Source organism: Cheilinus undulatus, linkage group 4 (genome assembly GCF_018320785.1).
Source record: "Cheilinus undulatus linkage group 4, ASM1832078v1, whole genome shotgun sequence".
In the NCBI taxonomy this organism is placed as follows: Eukaryota; Metazoa; Chordata; class Actinopteri; order Labriformes; family Labridae; genus Cheilinus; species Cheilinus undulatus.
Window position 1 is genome coordinate 24,538,476 of NC_054868.1, and position 13,462 is coordinate 24,551,937.

At 38.2% G+C, this 13,462-nt stretch overlaps 2 protein-coding genes across 6 annotated transcripts in view; one reads left to right on the forward strand and one right to left on the reverse strand.

The window, feature by feature from the left end:
• LOC121508363 (centrosomal protein of 95 kDa-like) overlaps positions 1–13,462 on the reverse strand; it is a 29,951-nt gene that overhangs the window by 1,683 nt on the left and 14,806 nt on the right. For both annotated transcript variants that reach the window (XM_041785160.1, XM_041785161.1), the window contains exons 13-20: positions 9,947–10,164; positions 8,676–8,762; positions 8,213–8,363; positions 984–1,153; positions 784–858; positions 496–648; positions 236–382; positions 58–129 (exon numbers count right to left, since the gene is read on the reverse strand). In XM_041785160.1, coding sequence (XP_041641094.1) covers positions 58–129; positions 236–382; positions 496–648; positions 784–858; positions 984–1,153; positions 8,213–8,363; positions 8,676–8,762; positions 9,947–10,164 — 1,073 coding nt within the window. The remainder of the gene's footprint in view (positions 1–57; positions 130–235; positions 383–495; positions 649–783; positions 859–983; positions 1,154–8,212; positions 8,364–8,675; positions 8,763–9,946; positions 10,165–13,462) is intronic.
• Positions 1,068–8,133, forward strand: LOC121508364. Of its 4 annotated transcripts, none has more exons than XM_041785162.1 (4): positions 1,068–2,014; positions 5,697–5,739; positions 6,756–6,795; positions 7,003–8,133. In XM_041785162.1, the coding sequence occupies exons 1-4, from the start codon at positions 1,733–1,735 to the stop codon at positions 7,325–7,327; spliced, it is 690 nt and encodes a 229-aa protein (XP_041641096.1). In that variant the 5' UTR covers positions 1,068–1,732; the 3' UTR covers positions 7,328–8,133. The 4 variants fall into 4 exon arrangements, 3 of the variants coding, with proteins under 3 accessions (XP_041641096.1, XP_041641097.1, XP_041641098.1); XR_005991800.1 differs by lacking the exon at positions 1,068–2,014 and adding an exon at positions 3,077–3,156; XM_041785163.1 differs by lacking the exon at positions 1,068–2,014 and adding an exon at positions 3,123–3,580.

The window sequence follows — 13,462 nt, forward strand, 5'->3', positions numbered from 1 at the left end:
CTATGAAAATGCCATCATTTTACAGAGTTAAAGAAAAGTTTTCGAAAAAGGGTTTACCTTTTCCTGAGCTTTTTTTCGAACCTGGATGTCCTGCCGCTCCTGTGCAAGTTTTTCAGCCAATAATGAAAACTGAAATATAGAAAACATTTTTAACACATGGAAATTACGAGTAGATTTGGGAAGTTACTTTTAAAAAAATAAAATGATTTGTGTGACTTCTGTGTTTAGGTCCTACTTGGTCTTTGTAGTAGTTTTCCAAAGATGTGATGTGGTCCTGGTGTCGTCTCTGATTCTCGAGGCGCTGCTCCTTGGCGTAAGCTCTCTGTTCTCTCAACCTGACCTTCTGCAGCTCCAATCCCTCCTCAAACAGCTGACGAAACATCTAGACCCATAAACACACACTTTTGTAATCTTGCCCCTTTGAAGACCAATACCAGATACTGACAATGATGAATAAAACCCTTTCAATGATGATAGCCGCAGCCATGGCCCTACCCTCTCCTCCTTAGTGCGAGCCCTCATCAGGCGGGCTCGGTGCTGGATGTGGTAGTCATTGTGGTATTTTTTGGCACGTGCTATCTGCTGCCTCTGTTCCCTCAGTCTGTTCTGGGTCGACTTCTGCTGCTGAATACGCTCTTTAAAATCCCTCTGGAAGAAAAATACTTATGCTGAATCCTGACAAACACTGCATATTAAGTGCTGGTTGGTAAAATCTAGATGCATTTCTTCCCAGTGTGATCAAATTCTGCACACCAACTATAACCTGTAAGCGATGACACTAACCAGGCGCTTGTTGTGTTCCTGTTCTTTGCGGATTAGCTCCACCAGCAGGTCATGTTTTCGCTGAGCTTCCTCCATCTGGCAGGCAAGAAAGAGTTTTCAGATCAATCTATTAGTGCATCCATCAAACCATACAACCAAGATGTGAAATAACTCACAAAGTAGGGCACTTGCACATTTTATTTCACTCTCAAAGTCCTGACCTGGCTGGAAAGTTTGCTTCGACGCTGGCCACGAGAGGCTGACAGGGCGTGGAGTCTGTCCACCTGTTGCATCTGCTGCTCCCACATCCGACCCAGGGCATGTGGACTGATGTGGAGATAAGGTAACTCCTCCAGGAGAACGGGGAGGAGCTCGTTCTCCTTCACCTTCACTGGAGAAAGACAGAGGAGACACAAACAAAGACATTACTGGCATATTCTCATTACAAATAATCTCTACGGAGTCTCTCAGTTTAATATGAAGTGTGAGAATTAGAAAATTGTTAAAGGGATGCTTCAACATTTTGGCAAATTCGCCCATTGCCATAATCTATGTCATCTTAGGAGCAGGTTTGTCACCTTTAGTTGTCGGTGTAAGCTGTTTTTAGATAGGCAGGGCTGAGATGGGAGCTGCTCAGCTAACGCTACGGAGACATATGGTATTTCCAGCTTTCCCTCATCGAACTCATCAAATACAAAATCCAACAACTCCAAAACGCTCTCGTGGACAAGTTTTGACCTGCACATTCACCACGCTATGAAATAATAACATATAATTATGTAACATTAGGACACATGAAGCAACTACTCGGAACTACTTTCTCGAGTAAACCACTGGGCGGAGTGACACAGTGCGCACCTCGGGCAGTGCCGTAGTTACTTGGTTTCACCCGGATCGTCGGCTGGATGTTGCAGAAACTTTGGAAAAGATTAAAAAAATTGCAGTGTGTTGTGCGTCATCTTACATAATTATGGTTTATACGTGTATTGTAAAATGTTGCAATAACAAGCCGAAGAAATGGAGCTGCGTGAAGTTTCACCACATACCAACCTCAGATAAGGACAGGATGAAACAATGGCTTATTTTGCTGGACATCGATCCTAACACTCCTGTAGAAATGGTCCGGAAAATGTTTGTGTGCTCCGACCACTTTTTACCTGAGGACTACGGGGAACAACGCTCAGGAACGCCTCAAGCGCGTTTGAAAGATACTGCCGTACCATCTGTCGCCATGACAGAGAAAGCAGACGTGGTAAGTGACTACTGTGTTTTTCACTCATCAATTTCTCTGCTGTTCCTTAACGTTGAGTAACATTAGCCTACATCCTCGTTGTCTATCACAAAATCCGCCATAATCAGACGTCGGCTTCCTTTCAAGTCTTATTGACGGAAGTACCCGCACTAAACGTGCGCTTTTGAAATCACTCCGCCCAGCAGCCATGTCTGAAGTTTAGTTCCATTGTCGTGAAAGTTCCTGTGATTATTAGAGCTCAGAGAGCCCGGCAGCATTGCGGCTAAACATGGGAATCTTCTATCTGCATAGTTTAACTAGTGTTTACGAAAAAACGGGCCAAGAAAATACATTGGCTCGCCTGTACACCTTGTAGAAAATGTACAAAGCACTTCATTTCTCTTAAAGAAAAACAAAAAACAAAAAACAACAACAACAACAACAACAAAAAAAAACAACAAACAAAAAAACAAAAAACAAAACAAAACAAAACAAAACAAAACAAAACAAAAAAAAAAAAAAAAAAAAACCCTCTCTGTCTGGCACTAATTACGTTGCGGGTTTCGGCATTTTGTCTCCTTCCGCCTATAAATTATATTAAATTAATATAAATAAGGCAAGTGAATTAAACAGAAAAACAAAACAAAAACAAAAAAACAAAACAAAACAAACATAATGTATCATTTACTTATCAATCTTATTAAATTGGATTTTTAAAAATCATCTTTAACTTAAACTACTTTTACTATTCAGAGTAAAACACATTTCAAAGCAGGACTTTAACTTAATTCATATATTGTTTTTAGCAATATGGTACTTGTTTTTAATTCATTTCGTAGGCCCCACTGTACCTTATGGTTGGACTGTTTAAATCAGTGAATTAATCAATGTAGTATTCAATGTGTGGTTTGAGAAAAATGCTTTTAACGACAATCTAAATTTTTGTTGATAAGCTAGTAAACAGTAATGAGGGGGGACAGAGCTCTCAAAGTAAATTAAAATAAATAGCACTATTTCTGCCATTCTCTGTAGTTTGATACAAATATGAGGGCTAATGTTTGCGCCATCTGATTGGTCTCCACAGTCACATGACACGGAAAGCAGTGCAGCAGCGGACTTTTGCGCAACAGCAGGAAGAGAATGATTGCAAACAAACGGATGAGGTGCATGGTTAGACATTATATTGAAGTACTCATGAAATATTGATACCAAATGAGTACTTTATCGATACTTAAGCATTGATACGCCCATCACTATCGCAGTGTAGCGGGATTAAGCGTCGGGTACCACGGTGTTTTGACTTTTTTATTCAGTTTACTGCAGATTCAGGAGATGCCGCGTACTTGTGTTTATCCTGGCTGCTCAAACAAGCATACCTCCTGGACGCCATACAGATTCCATCGTATTCCGCTGCGTAACATCGGGCTTCGCCGGCTTTGGCTTGTTGCACTAAAAATGGACATAAACACCCCACCCGCTGCACTGAAAAAGCACATCGTTTGCAGTGCCCATTTTACCGAGCAGGATTATTTACAACAACCAAAAGACACGCACAGGTTGAAGAATTCCGCTGTACCTATATTCCAGGTAGGCACTAAATAAAACTCGTGTTTTTAAACTATTGTTTTATTATTTATGCCTAATTTCGGTACAAACGTTTGAAAGACACACCTACCACAGTGGTTTATATTGAGGGTATATTGCCACAGTAGTTCGTAACAGTGCGCGGAGACGGAAGGAGACAAAATGGCGAAAGCTTCATCGTAAATTAGTGCCTAACACAGAGGGTTTTTTAGGGGAGAAATGGCCTGCTTTGTACGTTTTCGACAGCGTCCAGACGAGCCAACAGTCTGGCCCATTTTTACGTAAAACTCGCCAAACTACGCGGATAAAACGTTCCCATTTAAAACCACTATGCCCCGGATCTGTCTGAACTCTTAATCACAGGAGCAACTTTCACAGAAATCACTTCAAAAATCCCGAAATATCCTTTTTGTATGATCTTGCGATTGGACTTTTAATAATTTTTAGAGGCCATTATTTTCCTTACATTCATTTACATACTTTTAATACTTTTCAAGACCCTGCAGACATCCTGAATTAGCAAAGTTGGTCGTAACTAATCCAGAGGGTGGCGATAATACAACCCATTTGGATGCAATCAGCCGTAAATCTCCACAGAAGAAGAGGAAGCAGCGTTTCTTTATCGTTAAGGGCAACGTTTAAGTGATTATTCAACACTTTTAGCGTGCAAATACGGTCCGGGCCTGTTTCTATGCAATTCACTAATAAGATTAAAAATATGCAAAACATTTCTCACTGACTGTCACTAAAGGACAGAGATGCCGCTCTCCGTCTGTTTCTCTGCAAATAGACAAGCATCAAGCAGCGGGTAAACTGAAATGTATGTAGCGAACATTTCGAAAGGGAAAACTTCGACGAAAAGGGGAAGAGAATATCCAAAAGTGTCTCACTAAAATATCTAGCTATGCCCAAAGGTATGGTGAAAAAAGAGGTAAGGATTTAGTAAACCGTACTGCAAAAAGATCGCTTCAATGTGCAATAACTGCTAGCTTCAGTGCTAAAGCTAATTCATGCTAACAAATAGTCAGGAGTGAAGGAAAACTACCTCAGTGATTTTTGTGAGTTTTAACGTTTTTTTTTTTTTCGGTTCAGGATATGTCAGAGCTTAAAATGATCCAGACATGGATGTTTTTCAAGATATTTTAAGAAGGTGGTCGTAAATAAACTAAAAAAATAAAGAAAATCATTGCATACTAAAGATATATCAATATTAAAATTTCCCATCAAAATTATAGTGACCTGAAACATTACGGTATTGTTACAATTTGCTGAAAATGTTCACAAACTAGTCAAGTTTGTTTTAAATAAATAATCTGTAAAAATCAAATTGGCAGCACCACACACTTTCTGTGTTTAAACCATTAATACTGACATGTTAAAAGTCAGTATGAAAACTTTATCAAGTGCACATCAACGATGGTAATCTGTTAATGAGGTTGTAAAAATACTTAAATACTATTTGTGTACTTTTGCTTGAAACCGGACAGTATGTTATTTTAATGCTTGATATGGCAGAAAAGTACCAAGGTTACTTGCCTCCTCCGCTGTGTTGCAGAGGTAAGAGATGACAGAAGCTACTTTCACACTGCCTCTTTTATTCTGTGTCTGTTACGCCTTCGTTCCCCAACACCGTTCTGTATGAAAGCGACTGTTCTGCAATGGGGGGTCGATCTCGCCCCACCTCTGATCCGGATCGAGAGGTAGTATCAGAGCCGTAACAGACTTTTCCACAATGACTGTGAAAGGAGGAATGAGTGTGGGGCAATTACTTTTTCACATAGGCCCGATAGGTTTGGATTTTTTTCCCCTCAATAAATAACATCATTTAGAAACTGCATTCTGTATTTACTTGGGTTGGCTCTATGAGATATTAAAATTGTTTTTTTTTGATCCAAAACATTTAAGTGCGATAGATATGCAAAAGGAATCAGAAAGGGGGCAAATACTTTTTCACGGCACAGTACGTCCCTGGTCGCACCCTGTGTGCGATTTGTTTTTATTCACCTCAGTCCCTCATAGCATGCTGTCTTGACATTATTTACTGTGATATTAAAGTAATTGCTACAAGGTTTGATGATAATTGATGGTTGAACTGTATCTTGTGTGTGGTGTTTTCCAGTTAAAAGATGATGTGGACGGACCAGACTGGCTCAGCAGCACAGGTGATTTTTGATGTTTTTTACACTGATGATGTCTTGATTTACGTGTACACAAAATAGTACCAGCTGTTGGAGGGAAAGAGGAGGAAAAGCAGAATGCCTTTAGGACTTATTTAAGTGAAAACAAACTAGTGTGGTTCCTTGTTGCTCTGACCATCAGTGAAAAGTTCACATATCTGTAATGCAGCCATCAAATATGGCTTTTATATTTTAAAACTCTATTCTGCGCTTGCTCTTCTCAGACTTACCAGCACATTTACAACAGTGACATACTGTAAACACAGAATAGAACAGAACAAAGCAATATAGATTAGATCGATAGATTGGCTTTTTGTCACAGATACCCAGTATCTATACAGGTCAGGATCAGACTGAGATGTGATCCTGAGATCAATTGGTGAATCTCTACAAACAATGTAAATAAATGGGACACCAATTAGGATTGGGCGCTATTAATTTTTTAATACCGTTAAACCTTTCAGAAACCTTTCCCTTGGTGTAGGTTGTTACCGCCAGGTGTTTAAAAATCCTGCTTTACAGTTTGACCAAGCTCTAGCCGGCATGCAGACTTCTATTGTGAAGGATTTGTCTGCAGTACCATGTTGATCAATAATTTACATTTGCTTTGGCAGTAGTTCTGGCCACCTTGTTCAGCAATGCTTCTCCGACCTTGATTAATGACAAAGTTTGGGTCTTTGAATCATCACGGACTTATAACAAGCAAATAATCAGTTTAAACACACATTTAAACACATGTTAAGGCTGTCATGATGCGAGTCACTGCAACAGCCCGCTTGTGTTAAAACCATCATGCTGCTGTTATTACAGACGTCAAACTTCAGGAGAGAACACACCTTTTAATTTTATAATGTTTTGTCCTGTATGTGTAAACTTATATATTAGAAAACAGGCTGGCAGCTGTCATCTACTAGAAAAGTAAAAGATATGTTATACCCACTCTTAATTAAATCATATTTGCTTGGAAAATAATTAATGATCATTTTGATATTAATTTACAGGCACTCAAGTACCTGAAACCTGCACTGAGGCCATAAAGAAGTAAGACTTGAAGTCTCTTTATATGATCCAAGAATAGCACGTAGCTAAAAATAAAAGTGTTACAATGCTAATGTTTTGTGATTACGTCACGTGGTCTATTTTTTTGATATCCCATACCACTGTTGCATCTGCAGCACTAGACTGATTGTTGAGCTCACTACTTGTCTTCATGGAATCATCATTGCTCTCTTCTCTTTCACACAACAGATTATCTCTGCATCACATTGTTGAGGAGGAAGCCATCTTACAGCTGATGAGGAACTGCCCAATGTGCAACCGAATGTGCCGCTGTTCCAAACGCATTAATGGAGCTTACTTAATAATCTACCAGAGCTGCTACTTCTGCCAGTATTCACGAAAGTGGGCCAACCAGCCTGGTGCCACAGATATCAACATACAGAAGGCAAAAAAACAAGTCAAGAAGAAACGACAGCCAAAGCCAAAGAAGAAAGAGCCTGAAAAGGCCGAAGCAGAGCCTGTAAAGCAAGAGGAAGAAGAGTCTGCAGTATCAGAGTGGCTCGTTCCTCTGTAAGCAGGTCTTAGACCTTCATACCAGTTTCAGTAACAGAGACCAGTTAAAGACCAAATTCATCTCTGTCAGAGACTGGATTACCTCTTATCAGTCTGAAGAAGGCCACAACCTTGGTGTCAGATCTGTCCCACATGGATCCTTGTTACACAGTTTGGGATGCTAAACAACGGTCAACTATTCAACTATTTTCTGTTAATTAACTTCATGAAGAAATCGAATGTATTGGTGATCTGCCAAAGCTGAGGAACAGAACTGCGTTCTAAGTAAATTCATATCTATGGTCACTCGCCCCTCATATTATTCTTCCCTTCAGAGCAGAGGTTCAAGGCTTAAATTGAAAACAAAACTTTAGATTGAGCCCTTAGAAAGAACCTTAATTGGCCTATATGGAACTGCTGATTTTTTTGTTTTGTTTTGTTTTACTTTGAGGGTGCAAAAATATTTATTTGCACAATCTACACCATAGTTATAATGATTTGAGATTTTTAAATAAGTTTTTGTTTCATTTTCGCTTTTTAAAAAAAAAATTCAATTTAGTTTTAATTAGATTTTATTGGTTCTGTGTTAGTTTGTGTACATTTTGCAAAAATGCAAGTTAAGTTGAGTTTTTATTAAGTTTCAGTTTTTCCAGAAATATGTGGGACTTAATCAGGGGCAAGACCCAAAAGTACCAGGAAAAGTAAACATCTATTTCAAAAACATGATATAGGAAATAAGTTTGGTTTTTTTTTTGGTCATTTGCTTAAAAATTTTTCATTAAAAAAAAAAAAAAAAAAAAAAAAAAAAAATATATATATATATATATATATATATATATATATTTGATATGATTTTTTCCCCATATCATCCACAGTTAGGTCCATGAAGTTACTATATTCATCTTACCTGACGTTGCTTTCCTTGATTCCTCGTGCCGTCTCCGTCCCGATGAGGTTTGAGTGATATGTTGGGACCTGTGCTGAGTCTTGGCTCTAACTGTAGACTGTTTGGAGGCTTGGGAAACATCACTTAGTATGGCTTCTCTGTACCGTCGCTCCTAAACATAAAATCACAAATGATATTTGATTTTAGTTGTTGAAAGCTTACACCGAGATTTATTTTGATTGTCTATGAATATCCTCCCGTGTAAAGAAAGGCATGACCAAAGCAAGTATTTCTTAATTTTCTAAATAAACACTAAACATTTGGAAACTTTATGTTGGAACAGTGTTTTGTTTATTTTTTCTTATTGTGTAACTAATGATTCTACATATTAGAAAGCACTACAAAAAAAAAAAAAAAAAAAATGATATGGAAGAGCTGAGACTTGTACTAAACTACTAAGTCAGACATATCATGAATAACTTACAGCTTCTCGGGCTCTGAGGCGTGCATTGTCCAGATCTGCCCGTTCTTTGTCTTTATATCTTTTCAGCTCCTCCTCGTAGGCCTTACTCTGAAGAATGAAAAACATAATCCTTTTTATTTGGCATGCACATTACATGATGCATAAAACCAAGAGAAGAATACAAAATCTGATACTAAACTTAAGTTTCTAAAGAAAATTCTAACTTTCAGAGATTTAAACACAAAAACCACAACAAAAAAAGCCGGTACATCTTAAGATTGGGCCTCATTCACCAACCAATCTTAAGAAGAAATGTGTTCTTAAAACCCTCTGACCGATTTAAAGAGATTCTGACATTCATCAAAGTTTGTTTTCTGAGATTTGTTCTTCACAAACAACCAAATCTAAGAACCAACTCCGGAGCACTCTAAAGGTCATTTGAGTGCTAATATGACAAGATAAAATGTTTCATTTTGCACGCATCAGTGCTCAATTATGGTAGAATAATAAGTTACAATAAAATAGAATTTTAATTTTATTTAACTGCTTTTTTATCTAATTAACACTTTCATGTAATGAACCATGAAGAAAATTATGACTTAAATATGATGATGAAAGCACTGTTTAAACCAGTGATTTAATCTGATAAATGTGTTTGTAGCATAGATTTAACACCCCCTACTGGTGCTAAAGATAGAATTAAATCTTCCTCTTTCTCCAGCCTCTTTTTCAAGCCACAAAGCACCTCAATTGATCTTATGATATATTTTAATATGGATGTTATGGACCTTTTATTTTGCCAGTGCCTTTGTGATTGCACACTGCCCTACAGTCTCGTGCCTTAAATGGACGTCAAAAGGGTTTCCCCTTTTATGCTCAGTAGGGGAAATGTGCACATGCCTACAGCTTACAGGTACATGGCATTCATCAACTTATGAATACAGGAGAGAAAAATTCAGCACAGTTTATCTTTTAAACTTTCTCAAGAACAAATTAAAGAAAATTTAGGAGGCATCAGTGAATGAGGCCTATTGTTCCCAGTATTAACGCAATATTTAAATCTACTGGGCAGTCTCCATATTTTGCTAGTACTGGTAATGAGTGCTTTCTCTTGGTTTTATTTTATAAATATGCTATGAAGTTTAATGAATCCCAAATACACCAAGACAAACACCAAGAACTAATAAAAGACATGGAAGAGAAAAGTAAGAGTATAGTATAAGCTTTCACACTAGCAGCTCGTATTAAATTATTTTGAGGGGAAAATATGAATGAAAACAATGCCTAAATACCTTAATGTGTTTTCTGTGAGACTGTCTGTGGTGTGGCTCTCTTCGTCTTGTGTGATCTGACACTCTGAGGTTGGTCTGTCTCCCATCATCCAGACTCAAGGCCTCTGCCATAGCTTCTTCCAACTGTCTCTGTGACGATGGCGAGCGACAGTCCGGTGGAGGGGAGGGGGTTAAGGAGCAAATCTGGTGGCTGAGTTCAGGCTCAGAAGTTCCTAAAACTAAGAAGCAGCAGTTCAGTACATGAATTTTACAGATCAATGCAAACTTTATAGGTTTATATCATTTTCTACATAAATATCCAAACTATGTGCTCTTCTTACCTGGGTTGTCTCAATCAAAACCAGAAAAAAGTTTTAATACCAAGGACATTTGCACATAAGAGGAATTTGACTTATTTTGGTGCAAAGAAAAAAGGATGAGTATGATGTGCTGCTTAGCTCTGCCAGCCTCTGTTGATTACTTCTTGGTTTGAACTGAGAACTGATAGAAACTGCACTCCATTAGGTGCATTTACCTAACAGTGAATGTTATAGTTTCTGTCTGAAATTACACACTCACTCCTCTATGAAACTGGAAGATCCTCAAATCAATAGATTACAAGTCAACAATGGGAAAATATGTGTGAAACTAAATTGACAGCCTCTTGTTCTATGTACTGGCATGAGTTTGGTTAGAAAAACCATGTTCACTATTTTATGACTCCTAAACTACAGAAATATCACGGGTCTGCATATTTTCTGAAGACGTCCAGTCCTGTTCCTGTTGACTATCACATCACTTTATTAGGGTGATCTACCTGAAGAAATAACAGGATGTGATAGATAGAGTAGAAGTAAAAAGGCCATCACTCACAGATGATTACAGCTGGATCCTCAGATAACTGGGTTGAAATTATCAAAGAACTTCTTGAGATGGAAGGATTACTTTCTTATTGACACTGAGAAATGACATGTACATTAAAAGATGGGCTGTTAATTATATTTGAAAGAATAATAAACACTTCTAGTAATCTGCCTTTGACATTTTCACATCATTAAAATTTCATGTACCACTCCTTTAATATAAACTCTGTTTACTTTAAAATTCTGAAATAATGTGTTAAAATCCCCATGTAACTTGTATTGTAACCTGTCATTTGAACTTTTTTTAATATCTGGTAATGTCTCACTGCTTTTTCATTGTTGATGCTATGTCTTGTCTAAAAAAATAATTGAAAAAATGTATATAAAAACAAACAAACAAAAAAAAAAACTAGGCTAGTGACCGGATGTTCTACTTTTCAAAATGTTTTTGGGGATACAATGGATTCACTATATCGGGTCTAACGATGCTCTTTCAGGATACGGACACCACCACTGAACAGCGTACTCACAATATAGTGAATACAGAGTGATTTCATGGATGAATTGCACATGTTGAAGGAGAGAAGCTGCTGAGAGCAGCCTCCCAGAATGCTTTAAAAGTAGGGCCCTATGAAATCTGTTTAATGTTTTTCCAAATTCCGTTTTTTGTTTTAATTTTTTGGAATTCCGATTTTTAACCTTTCCACTAATTTTACCATGAAACAGAGTGTCCTGTTTATATAAATGAGTAAAATGTTCACTAACTAAATAGAAATAATCTTAAATTTATTGAAAAAGGACCACAGGTGGCTACGGAGCCATTATTTGGATAACCCTGAAACTAAATATTTATAACCAGTGAAACAGATATTTCCAACATTTAAAGACACATCCATGTGTATAATCACATCCTAACTGATGTTTATAATGTAAATGTTCTCTCAGAGAGTGATAGTTACTTAATAAGAAAATGACATTAAAGGTAAGTGGTTAAAAGTAAACATGTTATCTAAACTTTTCTTTGCTCTCAAACTCTGTAACAGTCCATGCAGTTTGGTGCTGCATTGTGTTTTACTCCTGACTGTAGCGGTTCTCTCCTTATCTCCCTCTATACATTGCTGTCTTTCCGTCTGTGTCATATCAGAGCGATACGTTAATGCAAGCAACCAAAGGGAACTACAATATCTACCAGAGGAATTATTAAGCTAATTGTTACTCAAATGTAACATCATTTAGACTACGGGACTTCATAAATCCCAAGTCCGTCTGACTCAAGTTTAAAGCCCTCCAGGGGTGAGCAGGTCTTATAGTTGTGACTTCAGCTGTGTGCCTCGCGCACAGACACACCTCTCTCTCTCCGTCACTCTCTGGTGTGGTGGGGGAAAATAACTTGAAGCACGGATGAGGTTTCTCGTAGGTGCAACATTATGTTGCACGGTACTGCCCCATGTTGGGCTACATGATGTTTGCTGGTGTTTCGTGCAGCTGCTCTGACATGCTTTGTATTGTTTAGGTAAGTGTTTGTGAAGTGAGACACAAGTTGTGCCATGCTTTAGTGATCCTGGAACATATTCCTCAGATATACGTTCCTTTTTCTAAAAAAAACACAGCATTTCAGTCAAATTCATTCAATTTCCGCAATTTACGAGTTAAATAGTAGATTCTGTTTTTATTGGCCAATTCCGCGATTCTGTTAACGCAGATATCATAGGGCCCTATAAAAGTAACTTGCAGTGCAAACCAGGGGGGCCTCATTTAACAGATTTTCTCCCTAATTACAGTTGCAAGAAAAGTGTGTGAACCCTTTGGGATTTCTTGGAGTTCTGCATAAATTGGTCATAAAATGTGCTCTGATCTTCATCTAATTCACAACAATAGACAAACAGTCTGCTTAAACTAGTACCACACAAAAAATGATATGATTTTATGTTTTTAATGAAAAAAAAAACATGTAAACATTCACAGTGCAGGGTGGAAAAAGTATGTGAACCCCTAGGCTAATAACTGGTTGACCCTCCTTTGGCAGCAATAACCTCAACCAAACGTTTCCTGTAGTTGCAGATCAGACCTGCACAACGGTCAGGAGGAATTTTGAACCATTCCTCTTTACAAAACGGTTTCAGTTCAGCAATATTCTTTGGATGTCTGGTGTGAATCGCTCTCTTGAGGTCATGCCACAGCATCTCAATCGGGTTGAGGTCAGGACTCTGACTGGGCCACTCCAGAACGTGTATTTTCTTCTGTTGAAGCCATTCTGTTGTTGATTTACTTCTATGCTTTGGGTCATTGTCCTGTTGCATCACCCATCCTCTGTTGATCTTCAGTTGGTGGACAGATGGTCTTAAGTTTCCCTGCAAAATGTCTTGATAAACTTGGGAATTCATTTTTCCATCAATGACAGCAATCCGTCCAGGCCCTGAGGCAGCAAAGCAGCCCTAAACCATAATGGCCCCTCCACCATATTTCACAGTGGGGATGAGGTTTTGATGTTGGTATGCTGTGCCTTTGTTTTTTCCACACAGAGTGTTGTGTGTTCCTCCCAAACAACTCGATTTTGGTTTCATCTGTCCAAAGAATATTTTGCCAGTAGTGCTGTGGAACATCCAGGTGCTCCTTTGTAAACTTCAAACGTGCAGCAATGTGTTTTTTTGGCTTCCTCAGTGGTGTCCTCCCA

Bases quoted from the DNA above. Each gene is read 5' to 3' on its own strand.
- LOC121508364 (XM_041785162.1), top strand. From the start codon at position 1,733: ATGGTTTATACGTGTATTGTAAAATGTTGCAATAACAAGCCGAAGAAA. The intron at 2,015-5,696 runs GTAAGTGACTAC...GGTGTTTTCCAG, and splicing joins TGACAGAGAAAGCAGACGTG to TTAAAAGATGATGTGGACGG. The intron at 5,740-6,755 runs GTGATTTTTGAT...ATTAATTTACAG, and splicing joins AGACTGGCTCAGCAGCACAG to GCACTCAAGTACCTGAAACC.